Below are 20076 nucleotides of genomic sequence, written 5' to 3'. Positions count from 1 at the left end.
TTTTAATTTTCCCAATGAGGATTTTCCCAATATATATATATATAAAAGATTAGCCCTATTATCTACTTGGCTCAAATAAACCACAAATTGCCACTTTACTTCTGGTAAATGGTAATGTCAAAAAATGCTGATTTATAGAAAACAATAAATAAGGAAGAAAGTAAACAAGGACAAGATATCTCTGCAAAAAAAAAAAAAAAAAGTGAAACTTATCCCATAAGATTTCTTTTTTTCCGCATACAACCCAAAGCTACCAGTTAACATAACTCTGATATCTACAACTAAGGATATGTAATAGAGATCATCAAATTAAAACTATTTAAGACGACAACTTTCTGATGACATCTGTAACTACACATCACTAAGGCAGAACCACTCTGGGGGCCGGACTTATGAATTAAAGGATGTATTCTTTATTCTTCTGATCTTGAATCAAATAAACTTTTCTATCATCTATCTGTAAAATAAGGTAAGCTGAAAATTTATTATTATTGCTTATAATCTTCAGGTAAATGCTATATAACAAGGTACTTGATTCATACCTTGTTTTAATTCCAGACCTTCAGGTTGCTTGTTTTCTTTCAGGGATGAAGAAGAATCTATACAGATGTCTTGTCTGAGGAATAAAAAGAAATAAAAACAATTGTTAAAACTACAGTCAATCAAATAATATTTACAGCTCAATATCCAAGAATTAAGTTAGACACATGGAAAGGCACACCGAATTTTCTACACCCCCAGGGTACCACTTAGTGCAGCGGTAGCCAACTGGTGGTCCGTGAGGTCCAAAAGGTTGGCGACCGCTGATTTAGTGTCCTCTGGCAACTCAGAAACATGTATACAAGGGTCAGAAACAGCAGCTCTCAACTACCACCAATTTCAGCAGTATACTTCTCTATGAAATCAAGGGGCAAACCTGAAAGGAATGTGGAGATAATGTTTTCTCCCTTCTAATATCCTGCACAGTAGCTAATCTATACTAATAAAAGGGTAATAGCAAATTGGTTGGGACGCCCTCACAGTAACGACCAAACAGCAGGCTGCATGGGGCGACAAGGCCGGCAGGGGAGGTTAGTGAGGGACAACCAAACGACCGAAGAGCAGGTTGCATGGGATAAACAGGCCGGCCGGGGGGCAATGAGGAGCGACCAGGCCAGCAGAGGGGGGCAATGAGGGGTGACCAGGCCGGCAGCAGGGGCAGTGAGGAGCGACCAGGCCAACAGAGGACAGTGAGGGGCAACCAGGCCAGCAGGGGGGCAATTGGGGGTGACCAGGTCGGCGGGGGGGGGGTCCATGAGGGGCAACCAGGCCAGCAGGTGGGGGGTAGTTGGAGGCGATCAGGCCGGCAAACAGAGGCAGTTAGGGGCGATCAGGCAGGCAGGTAAACAGTTAGGAGCCAGCAGTCCCGGATTGTGAGAGGGATGTCCGACTGCCGGTTTAAGGATCGGGCCTAAACCACAGTCGGACATCCCCTGAGGGGTCCCAGATTGGAGAGGGTGCAGGCTGGGCTGAGGGACCCCCCCACCCTGTGCACAAATTTCATGTACCGGGTCTCTAATGGAGAAATAAGTCACAGATGAATCCAATAATTTATCAAGTTCAACTGCTAGTTTAATGGGCACTTTGGAATTCAAATTATTTTATATTCATCTAATTTTGTGTCCCAAATGCTTTGATGTCTACAGTACATGGGAAATACATATAGATTAAGTGTAAGATCATGCCCTAAAAAAGTTTTGATTCACCAGGTTCTGCAACAGAGCTGCAAACTAAACTAGTGTTCCTTCTTGATACTACAAATGGTTTTCAGCAAAAGTCAAATTAATGAATTTCATATATTCAAAATGGCTATTTTCTTTAAAATAAACATCTATTATCTTCTGAGAATTTTTATACATACACACCCTAAAACTAATACACTAAAAGTATTTAGGAAATTTTCCTACTCATAAAATTATTTCTATCTACTTAGTAACAACAAATTCCTTAAATATCCAAAAGATAAGACATAATAATTTCATTGAGAAGTTTATAATATGCTTTCCAATCAATATAACTGAAGTTACATGTTTCTTACATATTAAAACTCGACTAATACAAGCACAAACTCAAATAGGGACTGCAAAATAATTTGAATTTGGTATTAATTATATCTAAGAGATTTATAATTGTGACAACTCTGTTTTGTGTATTTCTTTCTGTCTAATGCCAGATTTTATTTTTTCACCAGAATGACTGGCAGATCCCAATGAGGATATCCTATGTAATAAAAGGGTAATATGCAAATTGACCCTAACGGCAGAACGACCAGAACGACTGCTGGACCAGTCAGTATGAGGCGCACTGACCACCTCTTGGTCCCTTTCCCCGGCCGGCGGTGGGGGTGGGGCCGGTGAGCTAGCGGGAACAGCTGACTTCTCAGTCCCTTCCCCAGGCCATCAGGCACTGATCACCCGATGGAGAACTGGGGTGGGTGGCAGCGGGGGGAAGGGCCAGCTGAGGGCAGCTGGGGAAGATGGCCCTGATCGCAGGCCAGGCCTAGGGACTGTACCTGCACACAAATTTCATGAGCTGGGCCTCTAGTCAATAATATTCCTTGGCAACCCAGGGCAGAGTGAATGCCAATATACTATACTAGAGGCCCAGTGCATGAATTTGTGCATGGGTGGGGGTCCCTTGGCCTGGCCAGCGATCAGGGCCAATTAGGGGCTGCAGGAGGATGGCCGGGGGCAAGGGGCTGTGGGAAGTTGACTGGTGGCGGGCGGAGGGGCCGCAGGAGGTTGGCTGTGGGAGCCACTGACCTCCAGGGGCAGCTCCTGAATTGAGCATCTGCCCCTGATGGTCAGTGCGTGTCACAGTGACTGGTCATTCAGTCACTTATATATATATATAGGCATATATATAGACTAGAGGCCCGGTGCACGAAATTCCTTCTGGTGGGGAGTGGGGCGTTCCTCAGCCCGGCCTGCACCCTCTCCAATCTGGGACCCCTTGGGGGATGTTGGACATCCCTCTTGCAATCTGGGACTGCTGGCTCCTAACCACTCACCTGCCTGCCTGCCTGATCACCCCTAACCCCTGTGGCTGCCTGATTGCCCCTAACTGCCCTCCCCTGCCGGCATGATTACTGCCCTCACTGCTGGCCTAATTGCCCCCTAACTGCCCTCCCCTGCCGGCCTGATCGCCCCTAACTGCTCACTCCTGCCGGCCTGATCACCCCTAACTGCCCTCCCCTGCTGGCCTGATCACCCCTAACTGCCCTCCCCTGTCGGCCTGATCACCCCTAACAGCCTCTGCTGGGCCCCTGCCACTGTGGCTTTGTCCGGAAGGAAGGCAGGATGACTGGAAGATGTCCAGTCGAACCCAGTCTAATTAGCATATTACCCTTTTATTAGTATACTAGAAGCCCAGTGCACGAAATTCGTGCATGGCGGGGGGTTGTCCCTCAGCCCAGCCTGTACCCTCTCCAATCTGGGACTCCTGGAGGGATGTCCGACTGCCCGTTTAGGCCCGATCCTGGTGGGATCGGGCCTAAACGGGCAGCCGGACATCACTCTCACAATCCAGGACTGCTGGCTCCCAACTGCTTGCCTGCCTGCCTTCCTGATTGCCCCTAACCGCTTCTGCCTGCCAGCCTGATCACCCCCTAACCACTCCACTGCCAGCCTGGTTGATGCTTAACTGCTCCCCTGCCAGCCTGTTTGCCCCCAACTTCCCTCCTCTGCCAGTCTGGTCACCCCTAACTGCCCTCTCCTGCAGGGTTGATCACCTCCAACTGCCCTCCCTTGCAAGCCTGGTCCCTCTCAACTGCCCTCCCTTGCAGGCCTGGTCCCTCACAACTGCCCTCCCTTGCAGGCCGGGTGCCTCCCAACTGCCCTCTCCTGCTGGCCACCTTGTGTCCACATGGGGGCAGCGATATTGTGTATTGCAGTGATGATCAATCTGCAGATTACTCTTTTATTAGATAGGATAGAGGCCTGGTACAGGGGTGGGGGCCAGCTGGTTTGCCCTGAAGGGTGTCCCGGATCAGGGTGGGGTTCCCTTGGGGTGTGGGGCGGCCTGAGCGAGGGGCCTGTGGTGGTTTGCAGGCCAGCCACGCCCCCTGGCAACCCAAGCAGAGGCCCTGGTATCTGGAATTTATTTTCCTTCTACAATTGAAACTTTGTAGCCTTAAGCGGGTGAGCCCGGATAGAGTGTGCGGAAAGCTTTGCTTCCCTTGTTGCCTGGCGGCAACCCTGGCCTGCTCTCTCAAGCTCCATTCTGCCGCCATTTGTTTGAATTTGTTTACCTTCTATAATTGAAACTTTGTAGCTTGAGTGGAGGCTTAGGCCTGCAACGGCTATGGAAAGCTTGGCTTGCTCTGTTACCTGGGAAACCTTGCTCTCTGTGGCTGTAGCCATCTTGGATGGGGTTAATTTGCATACTTGCCCTGATTGGCTGGTGGGCGTGGCTTGACTGGTGGGCATGGCTTATGTAGCGGAGTGATGGTTAATTTGCATATTACCATTTTATTAGAGAGGAAGATTAAGAACTTTCTAAAGAATAAAGTTAAAATGTACTACCTCAAACCTTATAGTCAAATTAGATTTTAACTACTAAAAGCATTCATCTACGTATCTTCCTTTAAGAGGAAATGTTTGCTCTTACACAGTCATGATGGACACTGAATTCTTCTAAACATATACAACTGAATTTACAAAAAATGATTTGAACAAAAATATTATGTAACATTACCATTAAAAAAAACCCATGAGCATATGAAATACACTAAGAAGGACACATCACCCATGCAATATTCTAGCTGAGAATGTATATCCCAAAATGAAAACACTGATTTAAAGATCAGTTATAAAAGACAAAGAGAGGCTGTGGAAACATCCCAGGATAAAGGAGGATAAAGAGTCATAAAAATTAATTGTTATATTTGACTTTAGACTACTGAACTAGAGGGGGAAAACATTGCAAAGGACATTTACTAAGTCAAATTACAAAGAGTATATGAATGTTTCTTGTAATAGCCTTATCCTCATGACATTTTAATGACTGAAATTATTTCCAAACAAAAAGTTTTAATAGTGCAGCAAAATGAATTATTTTATACATTATTTTATTTTCTCTGTGAAAGTCCCTTGGATTCCCTTCAAATAAAACTAAATCCCTCTATAAAAACTCTCTGCTTTCACAAATAATTTACTTTAGTGCCCAAAGTGAACTTTTATAATGTTCTGTTTTATCTTAAGACTGTTGAAGAAACTCATCAACAGGATTTCAGACAGTAAGTCCAGTGCACCACCTTGTGTCTGAAAAGTGAAACAGTAAATGATTTTATACCATTATTATCTAATGTTGAAAAAAATTTCAGAAAATAGTTTGGAATTTTAAAATCTAGTTAATTTTTCCAAGATGCAGACTTTGAAACTACAATTATCATATACAACATTCAGATTTCTCTAATAGAATTTAAAGACCTTCATCAAAAAGCGTTAAAGGCAGGATATATATACAAAAAAAGGAAATGTCTTAAAGTATAAGAAAGCTACATGTACACATGAAGTATTTTTTTGCTAGTTTCATGAAAAATTTTATAAAATTTACCCCCAGATGATAAGACAAACTAGGTGTCAGAGTTAGGAAAACTAAAAGAAATTTGTATTTAAATGGTATTTAAATATTTTAATTAAACAGTTTAAAACTACATAAGAATTTTATAACAACCTAAGAGAGAGAAGTGAGAAAGGGGGAAGAGAAGGAACACTGCTAATTGGGTTAAGAATCTATTTTGTATCTCTTTCCATTAAGAAAAAGAAAAAAAAAAAACACACCTGTTTTTATTTTTCTAATTCCCTTCTCCAATCAGCACTGCTCCTTCTTAAAGAAGCTTAATTTACAATCTTGGCCTTGAATTATAAGTGAGTCCTATACTCACCTCTGGAATTTAAGTGCTCAAACCAGTATCAGTCCAAATTTCTTTCTTTTACCTTATATATAGTTCCACTCTTGATCCTTTCTATGACTCAATGAATTTGTTTTTTAACTAAGAATAATACACTGAGGAGATCTGCAGAACTTAAGAACCACATGTGAATTACTACAGGCTTAAAAAATATTTCTAAACAGAAAAAGAAAGTCAATTTTTTGTTAATGATCAATACTGGGAGGATATCTAAATAGAAGGATAAAGAAACAGAACCAAACTATCCGATTCTTTCCATTTTAATTTTTTTAAAATTTTTTTATAATATATATATATATTTTTATTGATTGATTTCAGAGAGGAAGGAAGAGGGAGAGATAGAAACATCAATGACGAGAGAGAATCATTGATCGGCTGCCTCCTGCACGCCCCACACTGAGGATCAAGCCTGCAACCTGGGCAAGTGCCATGACCTGAAATCGAACTGTGACTTTCCGGTTCATAAGTGGGCACTCAACCACGAAGTCAAGCCGACTGGGCCACAGCCTTACTTTTAATATGAATCCATGGAAAAGAGCTCAGTCTCAACCTACTCACATTAGCTATTTCTAGTTTGGGCTTATTTAAATTGCAAAAAAATGAGTTCAAGAAAATAGCCCTTTGTATTTATACTATGTCCTCCCAAATTTTATTGTTGCTTATTCCACAGCTAAGTGACAACTTTTTAGAAACGCCTCTGAGTTTTTCCAAAGCATTCAACTTTCCTCTTGTCATATACTTCATCAGTCCATACATATAACTAAAATTATGCAACTAAGATAACTGAATTGGAAACAAACCTTAGTAACTGTTGGTAAGCAAACAATTCTGGAGGTTCGAGAAGTACACAGGAGGATTAGAGAATTAACAAGTTTAGTGCGCTGTGAACATTAGTTAATTTATTTTTCAAATGAAACTGAAAGGGCAATTACTACAATGAGTCAGGTGTTAAAAAAAACTTCATTTTAAAAAGTGATGATGGAAGAGCAGAAAAAAAAGGGAAAATGCCAGCTAATATCCAACCCAGTGCTTGAGCAGCAGGATGAAACAAGACGCTGACAGAAAAATGATGAGATACTTTCAAAATCAGGTTTCTGTAATATAAAACATACAAAGTTTGTGTGTGTGGTGGGGGGACAGGGGGCAGTTACAAAACAATGCTTCCCAAGTCCCTCAAAGTTCCCCCATGGGGAGCACGGCTGCAGCTCACATGAAGATCCCATCTAAAACCTGAGAAGCTCATTCCCTGCCATTCTAAGGGATGTCTAAGATTCTGAAGAGATTCCTATCTGCTTAACATTTAAACTAAGTAGGTCAAGATTTGCTTCAAAGTTATCAATTTGGCAGAAATTGGGAGGATAGAATATGAGAAGGGACATAGTGGGTGGGTGATAGATATGCAGGGGGGTTCATCATACATTGAAAATTTCCATAACAGCCCTAACCAGTTTGGCTCAGTGGATAGAGCACCGGCCTGTGGACTGAAAGGTCCCAGGTTTGATTCCGGTCAAGGGCATGTACGTTGGTTGCGGGCACATCCCCAGTGGGGGGTGTGCAGGAGGCAGCTGGACGATGTTTCTCTCTCATCGATGTTTCTAGCTCTCTATCCCTCTCCCTTCCTCTCTGTAAAAAAATCAATAAAAATATATATATTTTTAAAAAAGCATCTTTTCTAAAAAAAAAAAGAAAATTTCCATAACAGAGTTAAACGAACGAACAAACAAATAAGTAACTAGTACAAAACACCATAAATTCCAGAGTGGGTTAAGTGAGTTGGGTGAATCACAGAGTGAATTTCTGAAGTGTATCATTCCCAACAAGCCCAGGTTTTGGACCTACCTGAGGCCTATTTTTGTATCCATTGATAACAAATGCTTACTTAAATAAGTACTGTAGATTTATGCTATCCATTAATCCAATTTTCCAGAGCACAATAACTTCTATTCAAATATTTTATTCCATTGAAGTTTAATAATAGCAGTTTGTTCCAAAATTCAGTTTTATTGACAGTTACTGAGAGGTTAGCATTTGGCTGAATGCCATCGCCCCTTTGAAAGTTACTTATATTTAGACATTCAAGTAATATATGTTACTTGTTGTAACAAATCAAATTCTTAGTACTCTAAGGATAGCTGAGCTGAACCCCTTGGATAGCCCTAATTCATCAAAGAGAACATGAATGTTTTATCCTTATTAAAAACAAAAGGTGGCAAGCAGCTGTGTCATGATAGCTCAATAGGAAAACTAATGCAGCTGTTAATCACTGGCTTTAATAAACAAACAGCATCAGAGCTCTACCACATATTACTGCCAGGGTTCAGCAATAGAATAGTGGTCATAAACCCAAATTCTAGTTCTTGCTCTCAATCAGACAAATGATCAAGCCAGAGGAATAGCCCATTATTTTCAAGAATAAACATCTTAATAAAAGAAAGAACTATGCTGTTCTCTCATTTTAACATCTCTAAAGTGTCTAAACTGACTATAAACAGCAGTAAACAGGAAGCTACTCATTTTAAATGGTGGAATAACTTGTAGAACATTTAAAAAACATGACTATTAAAATCTAGTATATTGTAACTAACAACCAGCACATTGTAAGTAGTAACTTATTCTAAATTACATCAACTTGCTCTTTCAACCACTTATATTTTAAGAATACTCATGCATGCCATTTTAAACAAAAGTGCTGACATTTCAGATTTACAAAACGGATAATTAAATGGAGATTTAAAAATAACCCCTACCAAAAAATTTTTCACTTTACAAAACAATTCCCTGTGAATTTTATTTGCTATTTAGTCTAGTGAACATAAAATGGTTCAATTTATATGTGCTACTTAAATTTCTAAGATTTGTTCAGGAATATCTAATTTTTTAAAAAGTTAATCATCCAAAATTGGCACTGAATAAATATTTTAGAACATATCCATCCTCCAGCAGTGACTAGGAACAAGGGTTTCAGGACACTCCTGCTTTGCAGTGTACTTTATTTTGAGAACCCCGATTTTAAAACTTCTTTGTCTTCTAGAACTGTGACATTATCTCAACACTGCTTATTATATGTTGGGAAATACAGCTTTACTTCTACTGACATCTCCCTCAATATCACTTACTAAAAGCGTATTAATTTAAAATTCATAAAAAGTTATTAGAGCAATTCTAAAATATTGCTAAGATTTCCCTAAAGTGTTTGTATTTTTATTCTTTATACATAAAACTTCAATCCTGATTATTTTATTGCGCTATTCAAGACTTAAATTTCATTATAAACATATTCCTAAGAGCATAATCACCTCGCATTATAGACCAAGTTAATACCTGTTCGCATTTTTAGTGCTATTTTAGCTACAATAAAACTTCTTTTCCAGCAGCATATCTACAAATGGAGATAGCACCTAATCCCAGGCCAACATATTACTGAATTAACTTAAAATTGTTATTTTTGTTAAGCAACTGTCATAATCTGTAACATTTGCAAATCTTGTCACAATACCTAAAAATTTTAAAACACTACAAAATCACTGATGCTAAAGATTTTAGTATACCTATATATTTTTATAAACTTAGACATTTGCTGACTTAAGGTGAACTAGTTAGATTCACACTTCTCCTTCTTCCTTCCTGATCTCAATTAATTTGCTCTTCACTTATTTCTTTAACTCAGCAATTTTTAACCTTTTTACATCTCATGACACACATAAACTAATTACTAAAATTCTGACACAAATAGGTATAATTTTGATTCATTCACACTGGACTGTTGTGTTAGATGTTGTCATTGTTGTGGTAGCAATTTTATTTAACAATCTAAGGGAAAAGAGGTCTGTGCCCCTAAGTAGTCAGGTATCGCAGGTTTTAAAAATTCTTGTGGCACACTGGTTGAAAATTGCTGCCTTAACTAGATCCAAGAGGAGTTGATCTATGTTCTAGTTTTCACAAAGACCAAGTTAATGGATTTGTTCATCCTTTCCGTTTTCTATTTCTTCAGTCTTAATGTTTACCTTTGTGTTTCATTTCCCAATTTCCTTTTGGTTTGCTAATTTTCTAATTCCTTTAAGATGTATACTAAGTTCCTTGGACTAGCCACGAAGTGTATCTAAATCTTTCCTTTAAACTCAGCTTTGTGATATTAACAGTCAAATGGAACACATGAACTCTAAATGGATCCTGGACCAGAATCAACCACTTAATTAATTAAAATAAATAAATATACTATAAAATCTTTTTTTTTAGCAATTGGAGAAATTTTACATGGCAATATGTTTGATGACATTATTTGAATTACTGTTTATTTTCTTAATGAGTGATGATGATCTTGTGGGAGACTGTCCTTATTTTTAGGAAGTGTACACTGAGTTGTTTAGGCATGAAATTTTATGACGTCTACAACTTATTTTTAAATGGTTTATGGGCTGAACTGTGTTTCCCTCCACCTCAAAATTCCTATATTCAAGCTCTGACCTTTGTACCTCAGAAGGTGACTGTTTTGGAGACACACCATTTACAGTAATAATTAAACTAAAATAAGGCATTATGGTGGGCCCTAATCCAATCTGATTGGTGTCCTTATAAGAAATTGGGGCACAGGGAAAGATATCAGGCAGGGCCGCACACACACAGGACATCCTCGTGAAGAGGCAGAAAGAAGATGGCTATCTGCTAGCCAAGGAGTGAGGCCTCAGAAGAAAGGAACCTCAGGCCTCTAAAACTGTGAGAAAGTACATTTCTGTTGGTTAAGCCAGCCAGTCTGTGGAATTTGCTACCGAAGTCCTAGCAAACTAATAAAAATGGCTCTGAGGGGAAAAAGGAGAAATATACAAAGAGAAAGCAAAAATGGAAAATGTTACTGTTGCTGAATCTAGGTGGAGAGTATATGGATATTCATTATACCAATCTTTCAACTTTCATATAAGTTTAAAGTTTTTCCAAAATAAAAAGTTTGGGTAGGAAATTTCACCAGAAATGTGCATATGTGTAAAATTAGTTTGGTAGGGCTACCACCGGCTTAAACAACAGAAATTTATTTCTTACAGTTCTGGAGGCTAGAAGTTAAAACATGAAATGAAATTGTCCTTTTTTGGTGATACTCGCTCTAGATTTCAGGTTAACTATGTACTACCTATTTATGCTTCTGCCATTGATAATCTTATTTGTGCTACTTACTACCTTTGCAAAGAGAGATACAAGTCAGTCTTTGGCATTTACCAAAAAATAATTACTTCAGTCAAAAATCATCAACAGATGCTAAAATTAGTAGTGACAGAGCAGAATTATCTAGAAAAAAAATTAGCATGCTGTTTCTTGATTAGTCAGTGTCCCAAAACTTTAGGGATTTTATATAACTAGAGGCCCGAAGCACGAATTTTATGCAAGAGTAGGCCTTCCTTCCCCCAGCTGCCGGCACCGGCTTCCCTCGAAGGCCTGGCTTCGTCTGGAAGGTTGTCCAGTCTAATTAGCAGATTATGCATTTATTATTATAGATAATCAAATTATACATATCTATATAAAATAAACCACCTAATCATCGTATCTGTGAGATGAGGCTATTATCACCTAATATTAATAAGTATGAAGAAGAATTCAGTGAAATAATGTTCTAAGTTACTAACGTAATGACTGATAGAGTAAGTACTTAACAAATAATGGGTATCACTATTCAAATTCCAAATGAGAGATGTGATTCTGCTTCAAGTTGACATTGCTGTTGTCCTATATCTTGAGTAGTTATTTAAGAAAATCACCTTAATCCTGACAGCAATCAACTTCATCCTTATATATACCAAAAGAACTAATCATTACAAGTAAGTAAATCAATCTTTCTACACTGTTTAATTAACTAAATAATACACAGAAAAATAATCATTCTTCAGGTAACAACTCACCAAAGGAATAACAAAAACACTGTTAAAATGAAAAATTTTTAACTTACTGACTGACTAAATCAGATCCCTTCTTCGAGCCATCATCTGCCTCCTCTTCCATATCAGAGTCCATACCATTGTCACCTTATAAATGAAAGAAACTATTGAAAGCATGCTCATAAAATGTCACAATTTAATTTAATCATTACATAAAGTGTCATCTTTAAACATGAAGCAGATCAAAGAACTCTATAAAGTTTATGGGTACTACGAGCAATGAGATTATAAAGCAGAAAATAAAATATTTTAGGAGAAAACTTTGCTTTCTCAAAAATCAATTTTATAATATTTTGGTTAAACATTTTTTATTTCACTTTATTATTGTATACAAACTTATGCTCTTAGCTGTACTCTTGAGATGGAAAAACCATACATATATCAAAAAGTCTATTCTTGAAATGCTATTCTGATATGTAAACTATATTTCTCTGAACAAACAGAAGTGAAAATACTTTTCAATGATTACCCAATAATGAAATTAAAGTAATATTCAATTTACTTTAATTAAGGAAAAGAACACCTCAGGATTTATTCTGAATATACTATTAACTAAAAAGTTATCAGAATGGAGAAATATGTATTCTTACCCTCAAGAATCTTCAATATTTTTTTTTCAGATAGGAGTTCTAACTGTTCTTGGCATAATTTTTTAATTTCTTCTACTGAACAGTTCTAAAAATAATGACATTTTTAAAAATGCATTTATGTAATGTAATGGCAATGTAAACTAGAAAGCAGCAATCACAAAAAAGTACAATTAGCAAAATTTTATAATAAAACACATTAAAAGCCACATAAATCCTTTCATGGGATGAAATCTGAAAAACTGACAGTTAACATGTGAACATTATAACTTATAAAACTTGATGAGAATTTACAGTCATGCTTATCAGGAAAGAACAAACCAAAGAATAATCAGGAGCCCAAATATTATCAACAACATTCTAGTTATGTCAAGTAATTCCCCTAAAGGTTTAAATATTCAAATCCTGGCTCTATATCGTAGATATATGATTTTGAGCCTAACTTGTCCAAACCCTATTTCTACAACTCTAAAATTAGAATAGCATGTATTACTCTGAATAATTTTCAGAAACAAATACATGAAAACATTTGTAAATTTAATAAAATATAAGCCACTACCAAACATCATTGAGTATTGTTACACAGCAATATATTACCTTTCTTTTATTGTTTCAAGTATTACAAATAGTCTCTTTTTCCCCCATTGACCTCCCCCCGCACCTCCCCACCCCCTTCCAGCACATGCCCTCACCCTCCTAGTGTCTGTGTCCATTGGTTATGCTTATATGCATGAATACAAATCCTTTGGTTGATCTATTACCCCTCCCCCAACCCTCCTCGGCCTTCCCGTGGAAGCACCAGAAAGAATCATTATACCTCTAATTTATTTACTAACATTGCCTGCATTTAATAGAATTATTTCCAGAAGGTCAATAAATTCCTTACCTAGGCACAATAAATTCACCCATTTTTTTTTCTTGGCAAATTTTTACATATACAAAGCCATTTATATAAACTCCCTTTTCTATATTTTTAAAATAGCTTGTTTTATTTGAAAACATCCAATTATAATTTGTATTAAGTAAGCCGGCTGCTACAAAAAAAGTGTATATATTTCTTTATATGTGTATAGTCTGGTAACATACGTAATATGTACCTTTAACACGTCAGGCAGCATTTTCTGTAACTTCTTCTCTCCGACGATACAGAAGCACTGCTGAAGCATTTCTTTTTTGTCTGATATGTAGAAACTAACTGGTTTTAATGACACAGTCAGGTCCAGACCACCTTCTTCAAGGTCACTGTGCTCTGCCAAGAATAATTCTTTCTCCAAAGTTGGTAAAAGATATTTGGCTTCCTAAAATTAAAGGAAATTCAAGAACCATTAAGTAATACTCTTACAGTGTATGAAATATGTATATAAAGTCACACATATTCATTTAATAAATTCTCCATTAAATACTTCCAAATTCTTGGTTTATATAGATTTATCTAAAACCACAGGAAAGAATAATTATTTGCTCAGTATTCTCTGAACTTGCTCTCCATACCACAATTATCTCATTAAGTTTATATTAATTAAGTAGAGATAATATCTTAGAACACATAAATATACTTAATATTGAATGATTTCCTACAATTTTAGTCTTCTAAATAATTGGAATAATCCTTCAGTCGGCCATTCATCCAAAAGTTTTATGCATGTCTTGTCATTATTCTTAAATTGATATAGAAAATGGGATAGTAGCATAAATATTACAAATCACAAATATTATATAGTAATATATTACTGCTTACTGGGAGCTATTATCACTTTTAAAACTGTCATAAAATTTAATCACAGTCAAAATACCCAAGTAATTTAAGACATTTCTGTCAAATCTATCCAGTCTCTCCAAATCCATTGCCATAATCCTGGTCCAAGGTACCATTACCTTTTGCCCAGATTACTTCACTAGCCACTTAAGTGTATTTGCTGAATATAATCTGAGGTCTCTCCAGTCTGTTTTGTATAATGTTAGCAGAATGGATTTTATAAAATGTACATAATACTGATCTTTCCTCTTTATAACCTTTGAATGACTTCCTACTGCTTTTAGGGTAATATGGTCTAACTAGCCCTTCATGTTCATTCTTTGTGTTTCAAAAACACCAAACTTACTTGAATTATGCAAACATAACTTGTTCTCCCTTCACCTCATACAAGCAGGACTTCTGTACATACTGTTTTTCTGCCTAGAACAATCTCCCCTACCCCCATTTCCCACACCACACACACACTATCCTTCCAAGACTAACAAATGCAGATAGCAATTCAAAAGTCATTTTCCTTGGAAAATCCAAACTATGTAGCTCAGGTAAATTTCTTTTTTTTAATTTTCTAATGAAATTGTTTAAAAAGCAGTTTTTAGCCCTGGCCAGTATGCTAAGTGATTAAAGCATCAACATGCACACCAAAAAGTTGCGAGTTCGATTCCTGGTCAAGTGCATGTACCTGGGTTGCAGGAACAACCAAACAATGTGTCTCTCTCACACTGATCTTTGTCTCCATCCCTTCCATTCTCTCTAAAAATCAATGGAAAAATATTCTTGGGTAAGGATTAACAAAAAAATAAAAATTAAAAATGATAAGTGGTTTTTATAAAAAGCCAATTTAGAAGGATACTATAATTAGACTAAAGAGGTAAAGGAGATCAACTCTTGTTCTAATGGCTTACAAAGTTATTTCATATGTAGAGAATGTAGAGAAACTAGAACCCTCACACACAGCTGGTAGGAATACAAAATGGTGCAGACACTTTGGAAAACAGTTTGGCAATTCCTCAAGAAGTTACTGTGTGACCCAGCAATTCCATTCCTAGATATATATCCAAAATAAATGTAACCATGTCTGCACAAAAACTTGTACACAAATGTTCATAGAAGCATCATTTATAATAGCCAAAAGGTGGAAGCAATCCAAATGTCCATGAAGTGAAAAATGGAATAACCAAATGTGATATTATTCAGCCATAAAAAGGAAGTACTGATATGTGTATCAACATGTATGAACTGTGAAAAAACAAGCTAAGTGAAAGCAGCCAGTCACAAAAGACCACATACAATATGACTCTATTCATTATAAAATGTCCAGAACAGGGAAATCAATAAATCTATAGAGATAGAAAGTAGATAAGTAGTTGCCTAGGGAGGGAACAAGGTGAGGATGCATCTTTGAAACAGCTAAAAAGTACACATAGGGTGTTATTGTTTTTTTGGGGGGAGGATAAAGAAAATATTTTCACATTGAATGTAGTGATGACTGCACAACTCTGAATCTACTCAAAACAACTGAACTGCATAGTTGAAATGGGTAGATTGTACGGTATGTGAGTATTTCCATAAAGCTGTTACAAATAAATACATAAATAAATAGGAACTCAATATACAATAAATATAATGGCACTCTTGGAATTCTGAGATGTTATCTATATGATTAACATAATTTCTTTTTTCCCCTCACAAATACACTGACTTCTCATTAGAAATAGGGTTTAGTTCTGTATGCAAATGTTTACAACTTAGCATTATTGGTCTGAGCATCATAATACAGAGTACTAAAGATATGGAAACTATTTAAGATATCCACAATTGAATCTACAAGGTGTGGAAAAACTGAATACATCTGTAACTATCATAGAATTTGGAAAATAAGAGCTAAGAGAAAAAAAAAACCTACTAGACACAGACTGATGTAAGCTATATGGGTCAACAGTCAAGTTTGGACAAAAAGAGGAAAGGCTCTCAACTCAATCCATGAGGCAAAGCAGACTTTTGATACCAAAACCAGATAAGATAACTACAAAAATAAAACCCACAGGCTGTTTTAACTTAGGAACATAGACTGAATTAAAAGTAAAAATACTGAATTCCAGCCAAGTACAACCAAACCAACAAGCCAAATACTAGTAGGTATCTCAAGACTGCAAGGACAGTTCAATATTAGTTAATATATCAATAAAATTACATTATCTGATTACTGGAGGAAAACTATGTAATCATCTAAACAGAATGCCATAAAAGCATTGGATAAAACTCTACAATCCTCATGGAACTAGGAACTAAAATTTCCTTAACCTGATCATATTTATATTTCAAAACCTATGGCAAATATATTTATTAGAATATTACAAATGTTCCCACTAAAAAAACAACAACTCATTCACAAATGTTCATAGCAGCGTTATTCATAACTAGAGGCCTGGTGCACAAAGTCCAGGAGCCCTGGGGTGGGGGGAAGCGGGCCCAAGCCGTCAGTCAGACATCCTTAACGCTGCTGTGGAGGCGGGAGAGACTCCCCCTGTGGGAGTGCACTGACCACTAGGGGGCAGCTCTTGCATTGAGCATCCGCCCCCTGGTGGTCAGTGTGCATCATAGCAACCGGTTTTTCTGCTGTTAGGTCGATTTGCATATTAGCCTTTTATTATATAGGAGGATAGCCAAAAGGTGGAAGCAATCCAAATGTCCATAAAGTGACAAATGGAATAACCAAATGTGATATTATTCAGCTATAAAAAGTACTGATATGAGTATCAACATGTACGAACTTTGAAAAAACATGCTAAGTGAAAGAAGCCAGGCACAAAAGACCACATACAATATGATTCTATTCATTATAAAATATCCAGAAGAGGTACCCAGCAACTTCACTTCTGAGCCTCCAATCTGAAGTAAAAGTAATTCTTGCACATGCTATATGTACAAGGGTGTTCACTTTTGTATCATCTCTGCAATAGCAAGAAAACTGAACACCTAAATATTCATCAATAAAGATAAAATGAAATATCAGGCAGCCATTAAAAAATAAACTACCTATACTAATAAAAGGGTGATATGCTAATTACACCGGGTCGACCTGCCATCTTCCAGACATCCGACTTCCTTCCGGACAAAGCCATGGTGGAGGGGGCCGAGGCAGAGGCAGTTAGGGGCGAACAAGCTGCAAGGGAGGGGAGTTGGGGGCCAGATCAGGCCAGCAGGGGGTTAGGGGCAATCAGGCCGACAGGGGAGGGCAGTTGGGGGCGAGATCAGGCCAGCAGGGGTGGGCAGTTGGGGGTGACCAGGCCGGCAGGGGAGGGCAGTTAGGGGCAATCAGGCAGGCAGGCAGAGAGGTTAGGGGCGATCAGGCCAGCAGGGGGGCAAGATAGGGGCGATCAGGCCGGCAAGGCGGCAAGTTAGGAGCCATCAAGACAGCAGGGGGACAAGGTAGGGGCTATCGGGCTGGCATGGGGGCAAGGTAGGGGCGATCAGCCCAGCAGGCAGAGGGGCTAGGGGCAATCAGGCAGGCAGGTGAGTGGTTAGGAGCCAGTTGTCTCGGATTGCGAGAGGGATGTCGGACAGCCCGTTTAGGGCCGGACATCCCCCAAGGGGTCCCAGATTGGAGAGGGTGCAGGCCGGGCTGAGGGAACCCCCCCTCCGTGCATGAATTTTGTGCACCAGGCCTCTAGTTGCATATATAAAGGCGCCTCATCCCAACAATGCAGCCCCATTACCCAACTCAATATGGGCAGTATCACAATAAGGCTTTTATGTAGAAACCTAAGTACACACATCTTATAAGAATTAATGAAGAGACTAGGTATCAAACTATTAATGGGGAGAGAGGTTTAGAGAGTGCCTGCCACGCTTTCCCCTTTATTTCTGTGTTGTATAACTTTTAAGTATGTATTTGTGCACACTTTATAATATACTATAAGGAAACGTTTTCCTAAAAACACGGTATCTTGGCTGGTCGATGGAACATAAAGAACGTGTCCTTTACGTAGTCAGATTCTGGACACAATTCTAGACGTTGGTAACAAACTGACCGGGTAGACGTTCTTAACCTCTCTGACTCAGTTTCCTCACCTTGTAATGTGGAGTTAATCGTAACCTGTTAAAAGGTGAAGATGTAGAGAGAAGTAAAGCGAGGCTGGCAAGGGCGTTAAAGGCTCGCTCTCTACTCATACTTTTTAGGGAGAGAGGAGACCACAGGAGTGAAGGGAGCCAAAAGCAAAACGAGTTCGTTACCAGCAAATTCAGGAACCTGAAGTTTAAAACATGGGAGTGCGGGTGCACCGGGTTTAGGGACACGCCCCTCCGCACGGGTGGAATCTTGGTGGCCAGCGCTCACAAGAGCCCGGCGCGCTTCCCGACTGTCACCCGCATCCTCCCGAGAACGCAGCGGCGAGAAAGGCGAGCACGCACCTGCGGCACCGAACCCGACACGCCGGAGGACGAGTCCGTGCTCCTCCGCTTCCGGCGCTCGCCGCGCTCCAGGCCGCTGCCGGCGCCCGCGACGCTCCCAGTGAAGCCGGCGTTCCCGCCGCCGCCGGCGCCGTCACTGCCGCTGCCGGCCAGGGTGGCCACCAGGTCCGGCGTTGCGAGCGCCGCCGCCGACGCCTCCTGGCCGCTTCTCTTGCGCCGCTTCTCCCGGGAAGACTTCTTCCCCGTCATGATCCTTGAGCTGTAACCATCAGAAAGCCCGCCGTCTCTGAAGCGACCTAAACCTCACCCCGGCAGCCGGGGAGGGCGCTGGCGTCGCAATTTGGCGTCATTTCCGGCCTCGTCGCAGACGTGGTGATGCGCTTCCGGAGACGGTGCCGGAACTAACGCGCCGCCTCCACTAGTCGCGCAAGTGAGTTTGCCGCCTTGTTGAAGTTTGTTGTTTTTTCCTGTACAAAAGCTGTACGATGCTCCCTGCCTTATTGATACTAGTTTTTAACCCTTGTCAGTATGCAAATGCACTGGTAAAGCTGTAGTTTTTGATTCTCCAATGTCATTGCTCTTCAGTTTTTATTTATGGCACAAACAGCATTGTAACAAAGAGAATTTAGGGATCATTATCATCACCACCTGGACAGTTTTTAAAAAGGTTTCCTGGGGAATTATACTGGAATAGGATCTTGTGCTTCGCTGTCTTTCCCGATAACACTAATTCCTAGGTATGATTCCTTTTCACTTCTAAAGGCACTTGGCACTAGTATTTCATTGTATTTTCTCAATTTAATATTCAAATGCTGGCGTTTATTTTGTTGACATTTTGTCACGCTTCAGAATAATGAAGCTATAAGCAGCTAAAGAAAAAAGATTGCATTTCCCTATGGCATTTTGTACCCCCAAAAATAAATTGATCAAAGGATATCAGCATCTTTTTCTTGTTCTGCTTAATCCATTCCTTGGAATATGGGACCACACACTGAAACCTTTCTAAAAATTGGTGCTAATGTATGAAAATATTAATTTTTGACTTGCAATGTTGAATATTTTCCAACTCGTTGGAACACTATTTCCTCATCAAATCACCCGGTAATAAGTTTAACAATTTACTGTAACCAGTGTGTTGGTTATAAATGTACACTAATTATGTTGGTTAGATGGGAGAGGAGCAAGAGTAAAATATTGTTGGCAGATCACTGTTCCTATCTTTTTTACCTTTTGAATGTTCTTTGTACACAGCAGTCACTTTTATTAATGAAGATGGTAGCCTTGTGCTATTTCTAAAAGGAATGCTTGATAAGCACTTATGTGGCATACATTTTGCTAGGCTTTTATATAAGTATCTTATTTTGTTCTATATTTTGAAATTCCAGGATACATATAATTAAACGGGAGCTGAGGTTAAGCAACTTGCCTTAAATTAGTACGTGGTGGAAA

The 20076-nt window shown here is 39.0% G+C and overlaps 1 protein-coding gene across 2 annotated transcripts in view; it reads right to left on the bottom strand.

The window, feature by feature from the left end:
* CAAP1 (caspase activity and apoptosis inhibitor 1) overlaps positions 1-18956 on the bottom strand; it is a 30151-nt gene extending 11195 nt beyond the window's left edge. The window contains exons 1-5 of one of the 2 annotated variants that reach the window (XM_054727409.1): positions 18628-18956; positions 13559-13759; positions 12465-12549; positions 11886-11961; positions 543-616 (exon numbers count right to left, since the gene is read on the bottom strand). In XM_054727409.1, coding sequence (XP_054583384.1) covers positions 543-616; positions 11886-11961; positions 12465-12549; positions 13559-13759; positions 18628-18876 — 685 coding nt within the window. In that variant the 5' untranslated portion in view covers positions 18877-18956. Of the gene's footprint in view, positions 1-542; positions 617-11885; positions 11962-12464; positions 12550-13558; positions 13760-18450; positions 18575-18627 lie in introns of those variants that run through there. The other variant, XM_054727410.1, reaches the window with a different exon arrangement.
* Positions 18957-20076: the final 1120 nt, after the last annotated feature.

This window comes from Eptesicus fuscus, chromosome 15 (assembly GCF_027574615.1).
Source record: "Eptesicus fuscus isolate TK198812 chromosome 15, DD_ASM_mEF_20220401, whole genome shotgun sequence".
Classification (NCBI taxonomy): domain Eukaryota; kingdom Metazoa; phylum Chordata; class Mammalia; order Chiroptera; family Vespertilionidae; genus Eptesicus; species Eptesicus fuscus.
The sequence above is the reverse complement of the archived record's forward strand: the minus strand, read 5'-3'. Positions and strand labels throughout refer to the sequence as shown.